Source organism: Symphalangus syndactylus, chromosome X (genome assembly GCF_028878055.3).
Source record: "Symphalangus syndactylus isolate Jambi chromosome X, NHGRI_mSymSyn1-v2.1_pri, whole genome shotgun sequence".
In the NCBI taxonomy this organism is placed as follows: domain Eukaryota; kingdom Metazoa; phylum Chordata; class Mammalia; order Primates; family Hylobatidae; genus Symphalangus; species Symphalangus syndactylus.
This window is the reverse complement of record NC_072447.2, coordinates 133,745,797-133,762,931: the sequence shown is the minus strand read 5'-3', so window position 1 is coordinate 133,762,931 and position 17,135 is coordinate 133,745,797. Positions and strand designations below refer to the sequence as shown.

The 17,135-nt window shown below is 38.6% G+C and overlaps 1 protein-coding gene across 6 annotated transcripts in view; it reads left to right on the top strand.

Annotated features, from left to right (window-relative positions):
- ENOX2 (ecto-NOX disulfide-thiol exchanger 2) overlaps window positions 1-17,135 on the top strand; it is a 285,625-nt gene that overhangs the window by 200,327 nt on the left and 68,163 nt on the right. For all 6 annotated transcript variants that reach the window (XM_055268213.2, XM_063634727.1, XM_063634730.1 and 3 more), the window contains one exon: window positions 5,668-5,802. In XM_055268213.2, coding sequence (XP_055124188.1) covers window positions 5,706-5,802 — 97 coding nt within the window. In that variant the 5' untranslated portion in view covers window positions 5,668-5,705. The remainder of the gene's footprint in view (window positions 1-5,667; window positions 5,803-17,135) is intronic.

The window sequence follows — 17,135 nt, the reverse complement described above, 5'->3', positions numbered from 1 at the left end:
CAGGTTTTGGTATCAGGACGATGCTGGCTTCGTAAAATGTGTTAGGGAGGATTCCCTCTTTTTCTATCGATTGGAATAGTTTCAGAAGGAATGGTACCAGTTCCTCCTTGTACCTCTGGTAGAATTCAGCTGTGAATCCATCAGGTCCTGGACTCTTTTTGGTTGGTAAGCTATTGATTATTGCCACAATTTCAGAACCTGTTATTGGTCTATTCAGAGATTCAACTTCTTCCTGGTTTAGTCTTGGGAGGGTGTATTTGTCGAGGAATTTATCCATTTCTTCTAGATTTTCTAGTTTATTTGCATAGAGGTGTTTGTAGTATTCTCTGATGGTAGATTGTATTTCTGTGGGATCGGTGGTGATATCCCCTTTTTCGTTTTTTATTGCATCTATTTGATTCTTCTCTCTTTTCTTCTTTATTAGTCTTGCTAGCAGTCCATCAATTTTGTTGATCTTTTCAAAAAACCAGCTCCTGGATTCATTAATTTTTTGAAGGGTTTTTTGTGTCTCTATTTCCTTCAGTTCTGCTCTGATTTTAGTTATTTCTAGCCTTCTGCTAGCTTTTGAATGTGTTTGCTCTTGCTTTTCTAGTTCTTTTAATTGTGATGTTAGGGTGTCAATTTTGGATCTTTCCTGCTTTCTCTTGTGGGCATTTAGTGCTATAAATTTCCCTCTACACACTGCTTTGAATGTGTCCCAGAGATTCTGGTATGTTGTGTCTTTGTTCTCGTTGGTTTCAAAGAACATCTTTATTTCTGCCTTCATTTCATTATGTACCCAATAGTCATTCAGGAGCAGGTTGTTCAGTTTCCATGTAGTTGAGCGGTTTTGACTGAGTTTCTTAATCCTGAGTTCTAGTTTGATTGCACTGTGGTCTGAGAGACAGTTTGTTATAATCTCTGTTCTTTTACATTTGCTGAGAAGAACTTTACTTCCAACTATGTGGTCAATTTTGGAATAGGTGTGGTGTGGTGCTGAAAAAAATGTATATTCTGTTGATTTGGGGTGGAGAGTTCTGTAGATGTCTATTAGGTCCACTTTATGTAGAGCTGAGTTCAATTCCTGGATATCCTTGTTAACTTTCTGTCTCGTTGATCTGTCTAATGCTGACAGTGGGGTGTTAAAATCTCCCATTATTACTCTCAATAAATTAGGTATTGATGGGACGTATCTCAAAATAATAAGAGCTATCTACAACAAACCCACAGCCAATATCATACTGAATGGGCAAAAACTGGAAGCATTCCCTCTGAAAACTGGCACAAGACAGGGATGCCCTCTCTCACCGCTCCTATTCAACATAGTGCTGGAAGTTCTGGCCAGAGCAATCAGGCAGGAGAAGGAAATAAAGGGTATTCAATTAGGAAAAGAGGAAGTCAAATTGTCCCTGTTTGCAGATGACATGATTGTGTATCTAGAAAACCCCATTGTCTCAGCCCAAAATCTCCTTAAGCTGATTAGCAACTTCAGCAAAGTCTCAGGATACAAAATTAATGTACAAAAATCACAAGCATTCTTGTACACCAATAACAGACAAACAGAGAGCCAAATCATGAGTGAACTACCATTCACAATTGCTTCAAAGAGAATAAAATACCTAGGAATCCAACTTACAAGGGATGTGAAGGACCTCTTCAAGGAGAACTACAAACCACTGCTCAATGAAATAAAAGAGGATACAAACAAATGGAAGAACATTCCATGTGCATGGGTTGGAAGAATCAATATCGTGAAAATGGCCATACTGCCCAAGGTAATTTACAGATTCAATGCCATCCCCATCAAGCTACCAATGACTTTCTTCACAGAATTGGAAAAAACTACTTTCAAGTTCATATGGAACCAAAAAAGAGCCCGCATCGCCAAGTCAATCCTAAGCCAAAAGAACAAAGCTGGAGGCATCATGCTACCTGACTTTAAACTATACTACAAGGCTACAGTAACCAAAACAGCATGGTACTGGTACCACAACAGAGACATAGATCAATGGAACAGAACAGAGCCCTCAGAAATGATGCCGCATAGCTACAACTATCTGATCTTTGACAAACCTGACAAAAACAAGAAATGGGGAAAGGATTCCCTATTTAATAAATGGTGCTGGGAAAACTGGCTAGCCATATGTAGAAAGCTGCAACTGGATCCCTTCCTTACACCTTATACAAAAATTCAAGATGGATTAAAGACTTATATGTTAGACCTAAAACCATTAAAATCCTACAAGAAAACCTAGGCAATACCATTCAGGACATAGGCGTGGGCAAGGACTTCATGTCTAAAACACCAAAAGCAATGGCAACAAAAGCCAAAATCGACAAATGGGATCTCATTAAACTAAAGAGCTTCTGCACAGCAAAAGAAACTATCATCAGAGTGAACAGGCAACCTACACAATGGGAGAAAATTTTTGCAACCTACTCATCTGACAAAGGGCTAATATCCAGAATCTACAATGAACTCAAACAAATTTACAAGAAAAAAACAAACAACCCCATCAAAAAGTGGGCAGAGGACATGAACAGACACTTCTCAAAAGAAGACATTTATGCAGCCAAAAAACACATGAAGAAATGCTCCTCATCACTGGCCATCAGAGAATGCAAATCAAAACCACAGTGAGATACCATCTCACACCAGTTAGAATGGCCATCATTAAAAAAGCAGGAAACAACAGGTGCTGGAGAGGATGTGGAGAAATAGGAACACTTTTACACTGTTGGTGGGACTGTAAACTAGTTCAACCATTGTGGAAGTCAGTGTGGCGATTCCTCAAGGATCTAGAACTAGAAATACCATTTGACCCAGCCATCCCATTACTGGGTATATACCCAAAGGACTATAAATCATGCTGCTATAAAGACACATGCACACGTATGTTTATTGCGGCACTATTCACAATAGCAAAGACTTGGAACCAACCCAAATGTCCAACAACGATAGACTGGATTAAGAAAATGTGGCACATATACACCATGGAATACTATGCAGCCATAAAAAATGATGAGTTCGTGTCCTTTGTAGGGACATGGATGAAACTGGAAAACATCATTCTCAGTAAACTATCGCAAGGACAAAAAACCAAACACCGCATGTTCTCACTCATAGGTGGGAATTGAACAATGAGAACTCATGGACACAGGAAGGGTAACATCACGCTCCGGGGACTGTTGTGGGGTGGGGGGAGGGGGGAGGGACAGCATTAGGAGATACACCTAATGCTAAATGACGAGTTAATGGGTGCAGGAAATCAACATGGCACATGGATACATATGTAACAAACCTGCACATTGTGCACATGTACCCTAAAACCCTAAAGTATAATAAAAAAAAAAGAAAAGAAAAAAAAAACTTTCTAAGAATTTAAGAACCACATTCATTGAGACAAAATAATGCTGTTAATCACACATGTTCCTTATCTGTTCCTGTAAACAAGCATAGCAGGAACTCTACTTACTAACATTTTAACAAGCATTGTGAATTACTATACGTTTTGAAAATAACAATACTGTGTTTTCGTTCAAAATTGTAATTGAGATCATTGTCTTCCCCCAAACACTTATCCCGCCCCTAATTAGTCCAGAGTTTGGCTAGGTTAATATATTATAAATTCTCGTTCTTTGACCTCAAAATCCTTTACTGAGAAGTGTTCCTGTTTGCTTGTTTGTTTGTTTGTTTTAATATTTCTCATGACTGCAGAACCAATGAGTAGCCAAACTGTTGTAAGAAATTATTTTTGGCATTGGGTCCCAGTCCTTCTAAACCTACCAGTTTCTTCTGGGAGTGATTCTCCAGCAACCAGAGAAAATCAGAGTGTAGACTCAATAATCTCTAAAGATATCTTTCAGCTATAACATTCTCTAAAAAATTATCTCCCCTAGCTGGGGGCTTGGAAGTCCAAGTAGACTAATTATCACTATGTAAACTGTCAACCCAAAGGATATTCAGCATCCCATATTTGTTTTCTTGATAATATTTGCAAGGAGGCTATTTCTAGCCTTTGGATATGCCTTTGTGAGAGAACACTGAAAGCTGGATATGACGACTAAAGTTCCTACAGATGGAGAAATCACTAGCTCTGAAATGTGACTTCTGACTGTAATTGATGAACACTTAGTGCCATCAATCACTGTGTGTGTGTGAAGGAGGGATTAAGGGGGAAGAGGCAAAGGCAGCACAGAAAAATGACAAAAACTAATATTTCAGAAATAATGTTTTTAGACATTTATATTTGCTTGTTCTGACCAATCAGTGACCAAAATAGCACATGTATAAATAACCCTGGCAAGAGTCAGCCCTGATGTTGCCTTGGACTTTAGCAAGCTACTATTAGAACAAAGTTGCCTTCATGGGTTGTAATTGGCAGAAGTGTGTACTGGGAAGTAGGAAAAAAGCCATAGAAAGATTTTTCTATGACTATCAGTAGTCAGAGGAAAATTTCCCAAAATGAAAGTCTGTTTGTGCTCAGATGACTCATGACTGTATCTCTCCCAACACTGTGTACATGTACGTGCATATAAAACCCATTTCAATGTCTTTGCTTATATCATTCCTGCTCCTGGGATGTCTGGCCCCTCTACTTTACCTATCTAATAACTACTCATCACTCATGACATGCTCTATATAAATCTGATCCATTCTTTCAAGTCCTATTTTCTCCATGAAGTATTTCCTGCTTACTCAGGCCACAGTAGCTCTGCATACCATAAACTACAGTAACATTTCTGATCTATACCATTTGAGTCTTTCATTGTTTCCTAGTTGTTTAACTGGAGATAGTAAAGCATAGTGGCTAAAAATTATACATTCTGTATGACCTTGGACAATGTATTTGACCTTTCAAAACTTCTCTTAAATGTCTCTAAAACTTCTATTAAATGGAGATATAAATAGTCCCTACCTCATAGGGCTGTTCTGAAAGTTAAATGAGAATGATGCATGCCAAGTGATTTACCTCGCATACAGTAAGTGTTCAATAGAGGTAGTAGTGGGTGGAGGTGGTGATAACAGTGATAATGGTAATAATTATCACCATCATCATCAGTCTCTTCAATTTTATTGTACAACCTTTGAGGGCAGGGACTGTGTCTCTAGTCTGTTTTTTCTCATTGTTCCCCTAACCCCCAATATTGTCATTCAGCTAATTTGATGTCTGCTGATTGTGTGTCCAGCTCTATTCAATAGTACTGCCTCAAAGATATGAAATTACATCAGGAGTATAATTTTCATCTTTTATTGACAACTACAGAAGCCCTAGGATGTTTTATCTTGCTTTACATGCATAAGTAGTTTGGATGGAAGCTGCTGAAGTAACCATATGCTAGTAGACTATGAGAAGAATAGAAAACTTCTTAATCATTCCAAGCTCCTCTGTTGTGTATGCTTGAAAAAAAAAAAGAGAGAGAGAGAGAAGGAAGAAAGGGAGAGAAGGAAGGAAACACTTATACTAAAATGCCATCTGGTAAATTGCTTTCAAATTCCATGACTTCCTGCCAGTTCAAGCTGTATTGTTTTAACCCTTGTAAGAAAGCTGGCATTGAGGCCTTATCCACCACTTGTCCATTTCTCCAGCCATTTCTCTAAAGAGTTTGCCAGAATTTATGTTTATAAGTAAACTAGATGCTAGAACCTTAACACAACAAATTATTTTGCTTGTCATTTCTTTTCAGCCGATAGCAATAGAACTCTGAACGTGGATTCCACTGCAATGACACTACCTATGTCTGATCCAACTGCATGGGCCACAGCAATGAATAATCTTGGAATGGCACCGCTGGGAATTGCCGGACAACCAATTTTACCTGGTATGTTATTTTTAATCACCTCGCAAGTGCTTATTTTTATTGACCATGTGGTAGTAAATATAGCAGTATGACACAACTTATTTTGAAGTTGACATTTACCAGATTCTGCCTAGAGTGTGCATTTTTGTAATATGAGCTTTATAGTCTGGGTGGCCGGTAGTTACTAGTATACTCCGTTTTGCACTTTGGACATGCTGAGTGTATATCCAATGCAGGCTAGGGTCATTGAAGCTTTAAACAGCTCTTTGAAATACAAGGCAACAGGATTTTGGCAAGGAATTACAAAGCCTGTATAATTTTATAGATTTCATAGAGGAGGCAAATAAACATGGAGACAGGAAGAGAACTGACTTAGATATCTCCAAAATCTTAAGATTCCTAGAGGAGAGGAAAGGAGATGGTGGAGGACAGCCCAAAGACTGTTTTTTAACATTGAAGAACTGTGTGTAAATACACACACACATACATATATACATAAACAAAGTAACCCATAATAGAATTGACATGGTGAACTAACTCCATCTCCGCTAAAGATAAAATGAGAAGCAGAACATCAGAGCACCTGGAGGGTTTTGTTTAGACACAAAAAAGCTTCCTGGACAGTGAGAGCTGATTAATCATTACAATAAATTTTTGAAGACATTTGGGAATTGCCATCTCAGGGAGCCTGAGGCAGCTTTTTAAACAGCCTAAACATTACTCTCCCTAGATTCAATTAATTGTGACTCTACTTAAAAGCACAACAGGACCAGGCCAATCTAGAACCTTGCTACTCAAAGTGTGCCCTGCATAACCTGGGAACCACTTAGAATCCCAGAATCTCAGGCCCCAGCACAGACCTACTGAATCAGAAGCTGCATTTTCGCAAGATCCCCAGGTGCTTCACAGGCACATTAAATTTGAGAAACAGATTTAGAGTAATGCCATTTTGTCTTGCCATTTATTTATATAGTTAGCTACACCCCCAAAAATATTATTTCACAATTCCAGCCCAGGTTTTAAATCCTTATAAGTTATAATGAGGGTGAGGTCCACTAGACAGCAATATTAATAATGAATTAAGAAATGTTATCACATCAAAAGCCAAGAAACAAGCATAAAAGCAACCAAACATGAAGAAAAACAGGTATGTGAATAAGAAATGGGTGGAGAAAAAAAAGGAGTCTAAATTCTATATATGGCAGGTGCAAAGAACTCTGCCAAACTATAATTCATACCATAGGTTGTAGTTCACTGGACTGTATTCTTCTCCATTAGACCAATAACAATTGAAATGAACAACCAAACGTCCTTTGAGAGCTACAGAGATTGGACCATGGATCTCCTTAGGTTTTGAATGACTAGTGGGGCCAATCTGGGATCAGTGAATGTTACTGTAGGAGCCAGTATTGCAGAGTGGTTAAGATGTCAGGTTCTAGATTCAGTCTGCTTGGCTTCCAAGCCTGTTTCTTTCACTATTTGATCTCGAGCAGCTGTGTATCTTCTGAGACTCAGTGTCCTCATCTACAAAGTCAGACTAATAGTACCTAACTCCTAGGATTGTTATGACAATTAAATCATACTTAGCACAATGTCTGGTACATAGAAGGTGCTCAAAAATGGCAGCTATTAAAATACTTCAAAAATCATTATTAATGTATTTCTCATAGACATTTCTAAGGAAGTAATGAGTTTTTTATTTAGTACCTCTTTATTATTTGATTATAGTAGAATTTAAACTGAAATATATATTGTTTTATATATTTATATGAAATATATATTGTTTTATGTTGTTTTAAACTGAAATATATATTGTGGAGTGTCCTGAGTCACAACACTTATAGTCTAAGATGACTAGACAATCTAATTTGACTTAAATATTTCCAGTTTATGACAGTCTGGACCATATGTGTAAAAGTCCCAGGAAAAATATTGAGACCACATCTGTGCTGTGGCCCAGGGTACTAAATGTTAACTGATATCATATGATTTGTAAATTATCATATATAAGCATAAATCTATGCTCACAAAGTAGTATTCAATACTTAGCCACCCATCTATAACATGGAAAAAGAAAGGCCTAGCATTGAGAACAAAAATGCCACCAAGCAATCATTACAGACCCAAAGCTTGAGCTGGGGTCAATAATAAGGCTAGAAGATTGGGGCAAGTTTTCTTAACAGTGTGGTGGAGGGCTTGAATCCTCGTAACAGTATCTTGCTTAGTGCTTAACAACACAGGCCTTGAAGTCAGAGGACTACCTGGGTTTGAGTCCTTGCTCTGCCACTTACTGTGTTACCTTAAGCAAGTTACTTGACCTCTCTGTTCCTCAGTTTTCTCATCTGTAAAATGGAGATAATGATAGTGTCCTAGCTCATAGGATTACTGTGAACATTAAATAATATACTTAGCACACTGCTTACCATATAATAAGCACCCAGTAAAGATAAACTGTCATCATTATTACTACTCTTAGCAGTACTATATGCTCTTTGATGTAGAGGAAGTACTAACATACATTCTTCAAATCGCTGCTAAGCTCCCACTGAAATTGAAAGTATTTGGATGCTATGCAGCCACTGTCAATGCTAATATGCTAATGAGCGTTCTGCACATCCAGCTTCAACCAGACATTTGAAACCTCAAGAGTATTTTTAATTTCTACTGTTGGCCCCCTTCTCCACATCTTGTTTTCTTAACGACTGTAAAGAAATGCTTTCTCTGTGACCTGTATGTAATTCAGTGATAATGCCTGCCACCATGCTCCAGGCAAAGTTAATTGACTCTTTGGAAACCTGGTCATAGAAATGCTGGTATTAGTTCAGTAGTTCCCTTCTTGTCTTAAAGTGCATGGGGCAATAACATCAGGCTGAGATATACTTTGTAAAGCTATGTATAAAATCACTTAAGTTATGTGTGAACTGGTTTTTCTCGTCTCTGTATTATTTTAGGAAGGCAATTTACCATTGAGATTTGAACATGGGTTCTAGATCCAGAATGCCTATGCTCAAATCTCTGTCATTAACTAGTTGTGTGACTGTTGACAAGTTACTTCATTTCTCTATGCCTCAGTTTCTTCATCTGTAAAATGCAGATAATAATGGCACCTTGTTATAGGGTTGTTATGAGGATTCATGCGTTAATAATGTAAAGCCTTAGAATGATGCCTGGCTCACAGTAATTCCTCAATTAACTCAGCTATTGTTATTACTGTTTCAAGTTCACATGTGCGATGTGGCTCACAAAAAGTTGAATTATGACTCATCTTTACCTTTAACAACAGTGAAGGACAGTAAATGCAAGGGTGAAATTTTTGCCTGGTGAAATACTGGACAGCAACAGGTGAAGAGAACAGTATATGTCTGACAGTGCTGATGCCTGTTCCTTATAAATCTGGTGGGGATTTTCACAGAAATGGAAGGTTGGCACGACACTCTAATGCTTCCTACCTTTCTGCTTGCCAAGGTCTGGAGAACAGAGTGCCTGCCATCTTTACAATGGGTTAAAACATCTCCCTGATCAGCTCCCCATGCCTCAAGATTTCTTAAAATGGAAAAGGCAGATCAGCTCCCCATGCCTCAAGATTTCTTAAAATGGAAAAGGCAGCAAATAAGCCTCATGGAGCTGTTGCCTGAAGTCACCCATCAAAGGCTCAGTAATTCAGCTACTTTTATGCTCCTCAGGAGGTTTCCTACTGAGCCAGCAGACTTTTCTTTGTCCTGTCTCATCTGGCCTGTTTGTGACAATAGAAAAGTCTTTTGACATTGATGAAAAACTAACAATAATATAAGCTTTCTTCACTTCCCCCAGAGACCTCTAATCTATACTGTCATAGATGCTGAATCTCTTGGACACACACTTGTCATGAAGGCAATGTCTGGCATAATTATTATATTCATTGAGTAGGGAGTAGAAACAGGCTGTCTCTGAGGTTTGGTGTGGAGTTCCCTTTCAACTAACATGGTGTTTCATACAGCTTTGGTTCAATAAAGTTAATCCATAATGATGGCAGATCAAGAGGTCCCCTCTGGCTGGCAGCTGTCTTTCTTGCAAGAGTATTTGCTTTGAGAAGCTGGTCAAATAAGACTAATGTTAGTGGAACCCAATAGTCAGGCCCTCTGGTTAAAGAACATTGTTCTGCCCCAGTCATTCCAGATGAATCCAAGGATGGATCCATTAAGGGATACTTGCTGAATACTGCCTGCTGCTTCCTTTATTTTCCCCTCAATTAAAATATCCTTAGCAGCCAAGTGTGGAGCCTGTGAAGTCCAAAAAGAGAAGGGTCCCTCATTATGATGTCCCCACTGTATTGACCATGTCTGCTCCATAATGAAAGATATTGGAAAATATGGACTCATGGACCTTATTTCCAGAGCAAAGCCCTGCTCATTCTTAAGGAGGCATTTCTCACTGGATCCAACAGGCCAACTCTGATGGGAACAGAAAGAAAGAAGGAGTTTGTATTATACATGACAGACCACTGTTGTGCAAGCTCCTCAGGAAGGCCTGGCCTTTGGTTTGTATTATTTTTAATATCTGCCACAAATAGAGTATGCTTTTAGTGGCAAAAAAGTTGCAATCCTGAGAAAGGAGAGCACTGTTCATCATCATGGTATGTATTTTACCAAGAGCCAATAATATGTAAACATTATATATACCAGATAAAATTAATGTCTCTTCAAAACAAACCTGAATTCTACCTACTGATGGTACTCTCAAGATTCACCATGGAGCATATCTACACCTGGAGATATTCATTTAAGTCTCCCCCATGCCATCAAGCTCCTGTACTAACACAACAGCTGGCAGTTAGCTGTTGTGTCAGGTCATACTTTCAAAAGAAAAGACTGAGGTGTCATCATTTGGTTTGGACATAATTGGGACCCTACTTTTATGAATATGAATGAGCTCTATGTTATATAGCTGAAAAGGTTAAAAATGTTGTAGTTATTTATCTTGATATTACAGACTACTTTATTTCAACAAAAATGTGTGAGTTTATATGATCTATGTATTGTCATATTTTTATTTGGGAACAAGCACATCATGATTTTGACTTGATTACTGGTAACAACAAGATTAACTGGGCCACAGAAGGACAAACAGGAGATGGTCAACATAATAGAGACTGTGTATTGAGGTCCCCGCAAAGAACGAGGTCCTATCTCCCAGGGAAGACACCAAGAAATACAGATAGTGAGGTGCTCGACATCACAGTCTGTGTAGGTAAATGCTGTGGAGCTGTTTTCTCATGGAAATATTTTAAACTGTTTAAAGCCTTTGGAAGAGTACATGAAGCTCAAGGGCTAGAGGATCTTTGAGATAAGAATTTCATGACGTTAACTAGCTGGAATAAGTAAATGCACAGTGATAGGAACAATCATTTAAAAAGAAAAGACTCCCCATGGAAACTATTAGGAGAAGGAACTGAGTGAAACTATTTGCTTATTCATTCATTCATACAAGAAATATTCACTAAAGCCTGCCGGTATGAAGGTACTGTGAGAAGCCCCGGGGAGAGAGCAATGAACAAGAAAGACAAAGTTTCCTACTCTTTTTTTTTTTTTTTCTATTTATTTATTTATTTTTTATTTATTTATTTTTTTTTATTATACTTTAGGGTTTTAGGGTACATGTGCACAATGTGCAGGTTTGTTACATATGTATCCATGTGCCATGTTGATTTCCTGCACCCATTAACTCGTCATTTAGCATTAGGTGTATCTCCTAATGCTGTCCCTCCCCCCTCCCCCCACCCCACAACAGTCCCCGGAGCGTGATGTTCCCCTTCCTGTGTCCATGAGTTCTCATTGTTCACTTCCCACCTATGAGTGAGAACATGCGGTGTTTGGTTTTTTGTCCTTGCGATAGTTTACTGAGAATGATGTTTTCCAGTTTCATCCATGCCCCTACAAAGGACACGAACTCATCATTTTTTATGGCTGCATAGTATTCCATGGTGTATATGTGCCACATTTTCTTAATCCAGTCTATCGTTGTTGGACATTTGGGTTGGTTCCAAGTCTTTGCTATTGTGAATAGTGCCGCAATAAACATACGTGTGCATGTGTCTTTATAGCAGCATGATTTATAGTCCTTTGGGTATATACCCAGTAATGGGATGGCTGGGTCAAATGGTATTTCTAGTTCTAGATCCCTGAGGAATCGCCACACTGACTTCCACAATGGTTGAACTAGTTTACAGTCCCACCAACAGTGTAAAAGTGTTCCTATTTCTCCACATCCTCTCCAGCACCTGTCGTTTCCTGATTTTTTAATGATGGCCATTCTAACTGGTGTGAGATGGTATCTCACTGTGGTTTTGATTTGCATTTCTCTGATGGCCAGTGATGAGGAGCATTTCTTCATGTGTTTTTTGGCTGCATAAATGTCTTCTTTTGAGAAGTGTCTGTTCATGTCCTCTGCCCACTTTTTGATGGGGTTGTTTGTTTTTTTCTTGTAAATTTGTTTGAGTTCATTGTAGATTCTGGATATTAGCCCTTTGTCAGATGAGTAGGTTGCAAAAATTTTCTCCCATTGTGTAGGTTGCCTGTTCACTCTGATGATAGTTTCTTTTGCTGTGCAGAAGCTCTTTAGTTTAATGAGATCCCATTTGTCGATTTTGGCTTTTGTTGCCATTGCTTTTGGTGTTTTAGACATGAAGTCCTTGCCCACGCCTATGTCCTGAATGGTATTGCCTAGGTTTTCTTGTAGGATTTTAATGGTTTTAGGTCTAACATATAAGTCTTTAATCCATCTTGAATTAATTTTTGTATAAGGTGTAAGGAAGGGATCCAGTTGCAGCTTTCTACATATGGCTACTCTTATAGTGACTCCAGTGCTTTTAGAACTTTCCCATTCTCTCCCTAATCCAACATGTTCTCGAATATGAGCTGGCTCTTCACTGACAACAGCTCAAAGGCCTTCCTTTCATTTTGTTCATTTGTTCTGTTATTTATCCATCCATTCATTGGAAATCTATTGAGCTAGATATAGGGGATTCCAATATGGGCATGGCACAATCCTTGCCTTCAAGCTCAAGTTGCAGTGGCAGAGGCAACAAAGTAAATATCACTACACTATCATGTTGCAAGTGTCATAATAGAAACTTGTACATAAGTATTGTTTTAGCCCAGGTGTGGTGAGGGGAAATGCTAGGTAGATGGCGGTGGTCAGAGAAGGTTCACGAAAGAGATAACATTTGAGCTAGGTGTCCAGGTATATATAGGAGTATGTCAGGAGGATGAAAGAACTAAGAACAGTGTAGGCAGAGGAAACAGTGCATCAGTGATTGGAAGGTATGCAAGGGTATACAGTATGGAGACAGTGGTTAACTATTGAGTTAAATCACCTCATTCAGCAAAGACTTTGAGGCAGCTTATAAGAAAGATTACAGTATATGAAAAAATACAATAATTTATAAAAAATAAAATAAAATAAATCAGCATTTGGGAAAATATAAATGAGAATAGAAGACAAAGACCAGGTAGGGAAGTTAACTAAAATTCAGGTGTGTAGGTCATAGGATTCCCACCTGATTTCTGAAGTTGAGCTGCCCCTGTGACAAAGCAGCCAAAACAAAAAAGGGAAACCTGATCAGTTATATAATTTGCATTTTCCATGAAGAAAAAATATACCAGTCCTCAGGGGAAGTGAAGCTTTTAATGGCCCTTAATAATGTGTGTGTGTGTGTGACATTCCAGTTCTGAAAGAAATTTTTCACAGGAAGTTTCATATATAGGGGAGCACGCTAAGTGAAATGGTTGAGTGATCTCAAAAGCCCAAACACTGGTGTGTAGACCAGGACCTGTTTATGGCAAAATGTAAAAACTAAAAATGTAGTAAATTTGTCATGAAGCTAAATTTGCTCAATTGAAAGGACTGCCCTTTATTCTGAGGTGATAGGCTTCATATATTTTTGGTTTTAAAATGTTCTTTCTTTTATGAACTATATGAATAGAATATTGGTTATTTTCTTTGTTATTTTTTCCCCACTTATTTTCTTGTGAAATTAAGAGGCTGGTGACCTTAAATATGCATATAATTTTATTCATTTCCAAAATCCAGAAATCTGGGAACCACAGATGTAGTGGGAAATGTCCTCACTAATGCGCCCCAAAGGTGAATACCTTTGGAGGGCATGACTCTGGACCTGTCAAATGTTCTAAAAGGCAAAAACACAGTGTAAATGAATAAAAAGGAGTTGAGGGAAGATGGGCTACAAAGGGAGATTTTGCAAAACTTTGCACTAAAGGAATAAAGCTCCACTGGTGGAAATTTGGGATCAAAGTTGAGATATGTTTGGGAGGACCTTTGGGAACTGAAATTGTGCCACATAATCCACCAATCCCAGTTTGCCAGATTGTTTGCTGTTGTACATGAGCCAGGCCCTGTCTCACCTTTCCAGCTGAGCTGAAACAAGTGTTTAGATGATCTTTTGGGGAAACAGGACAGATGTAGGTAGAATTTAAGAGTCATTGTGAAAAACTTTGGGAACTTGTGCCTCCAAGAGGGCTGGTGAGAAGTCCAGAATCATCTCACAGCTCAGCCAGGCTGTCCTTGGAAATCTGTGTTCTCTCTTCAGGTTAGAAGAGAGATATAAGGTTGAGTAGGTAGATACTAATCTGACAAAGACTGCCTAAAAAGTCTTTTAAAGGAACTATGTAGAAAGGAGGCAGGACTGTAATGGGTTAAAATTATACACAGGCATAATTCTTAATTTTCCAATGAATTTTGTAGGAACTCTAAAGAAATAACAATAATGTCTCAGAAATATGTAGCTCAGTTGAAATCATAACTTTCCATAAAACAGCTTAATTATGCATATATAATTAGATCCTATTTGAAATAGTTATTTTGGAATAATTTGTGGTTGCATTTCAGTGGTTTTACTGTGAGTAAAAACTACCTCCTGGGGCTCAGGGGTCTCTGGAACACCTAAAAGATTGGAAATGCTTTTATTGGGCCAGGGGCGCTTGGATGGGGAGAGGTCGTTAAGTGCAGGCAAAGCCTTTCTGAGAGTGTAAAGGGGCTTCCAGTAAGAACCAGGGTCCAGTTCTGAAAATTGTAAGCAAGATAGTCAATGTGTGTCACTTCCTACCTTTGCCTACCTCCAATTGCTACATGACCACAATTTCAACTTCTTTTGTGGCACAAAATTGCAACAATGAATTTTAAAAAGAGGCCCCGAAACACTGTGACAATGCATGTGTCAAATATCTCAATAGGAAATTCTGGGTTTAGAGATAAGCAACCCCAGGATAGCGTCCTGGATAGGAAGGTTTGAAGGCCACATACAAGGTTGATTAGGTAGATACTGATCTGACAAAGAGTATCTGTCTTTCTCTATGAAACTGTGGACTTTGTGGGAAGCAGTGTAGACTAATGGTTAGGAGCATGTTTAGTGAGAGCCACTTACTGTGTATCCTTACTGTGTTATCTCTTTCAGCTTCAATTTCCTCATCTGTAAAATAGGGAATATTATTTCCCATCCCTTAGGATTGTTGTGAAGACTAAGTCAGATGCAGTGTATAAAACCTGAAAATTCATAAGTAGCCAATTAATGGGTAGCTAGTATTCCTCTCCCCTGCCACAAAGGTAAAAGTTGGCATTTTATAGCAAGAAGATCACCTGAGGTCAGGAGTTCGAGACCAGCCTGGCCAACATGGTAAAACCCCATCTCTACTAAAAATACAAAAATTAGCTGGGCATATTGGCGCATGCTTGTAATCCCAGCTACTAGGGAGGCTGAGGCAGGAGAATCGCTTGAACCCGGGAGGCAGAGGTTGCAGTGAGCTGAGATCATGCCATTGCACTCCAGCTTGGATGATAAGAGCGAGATTCCATTTCAAAAAAAAAAAAAGAAAAGAAAAGAAAAGCCAGCATGAACGGGCCTGCCAAAAACTATTAGGATTGAACCATAAAATAGGCACGTGTGATGTCTTTGTCACATATCAGATGTAGAACACCTCTGAGGTTTCTATGGTTTTGTAGACAACTGTTATCTTAGTACACCTAGTAGAGCGTCAGTCATCTGACATTGTTCTAACTGAACAATGGTCCTTCCATATAGCAACAGTGTAGTGGCAACAGTTGCCCAAGACAGTGGCTCTGTGCCCTGCAGGATCCTAAAGCACCTTTTCAAAAATCTGAGAAAAATCATGGTCAGTCTAGTTTGGCTGTTTAGTGTACTTTCTATTTTCATTCCTTGAAAATTGTTAACTCTATTAACCAATCACACTCCACTGCAGCCATGCTGGATATTCTCCTTATCTATTGCTATATAACAAACTACCTTAGAAGTTAGTGACTTAAAACACAATCATTTTATTATATTTTAAGATTTTTCTGGATGAGGAATTTGGGTAGGACTGAGATGGGCAATTTTTCTGTTCTATATGATATCGACTGGGATACCTCAGTTGTGGCAGGCTGATTTCAAGACTTCACTCATATGCATGGCACCTTGGTAAGGACAGATACAAGACTGGGCTCAGCTGGATCCGTCTTCTGCCATTTGCTCTAAGTCCCTCTCCACATGGTCTCTCTAGCAGGGTAGTCAGCCTTCCATGAGGATGAAAAGCTCCTGTATCACACATTTCTAGAGACAAAAGGTAGAAATTGCATCTCTCTTAATGCCTGGGCCTGAAAAAGGACACAATATCCCTTCTGCCATATTCTGCTGGTTAAAGCAGTTCTAGAGCCCATCCAGATTCAAAGGGATAGGGGCATAGACCCTTACCTTGATGGAAGGAGAATCAAAGAATTTATATACAACTTTAATCCACCATACTGGGGGAAAAAGAATTGTATGTAAACATTTTGTTGCTCATATGCCTTATTTTTTGAACATATTTGCTTCACTTTATATCTGCAATCGTATTAATTCATTGAAACCATTGTCATACTACATTGAGAGGCAGTGTAGTGGTTAAGGGCATTAGAATTAGACCAAGTTGGATTTGAATTCTAGGTCTGCCTCTTACTGGCTGTATAAACTTGAGCACGTAACTAAACCCCCCTTGAACCTCAATTTCTTTATCCATAAAATGAAGGATAACAATATCTAAGCTCACAGGTCTTTTAGAATGTGATTATATAACATGCTTAGCACTGAACCTAAAACATTTTAAGCACTTAATAAACAGTTATGGTGATTCACTGATGGTACAGCATTGTAACTGTTTGCGTGGTTGTTTCCAAACTAGAGTATAAGGCCAAGGATTTTTGTCTTATTCATTTCTGCAACCCCAACACCTGACATAGGACCTGTCATCAAAATATTAAATGAATAGATATAGGGATAACTGGGTAGCTGCACAGAAATGACATTTGCCTCCATTGTAATTCCTTGG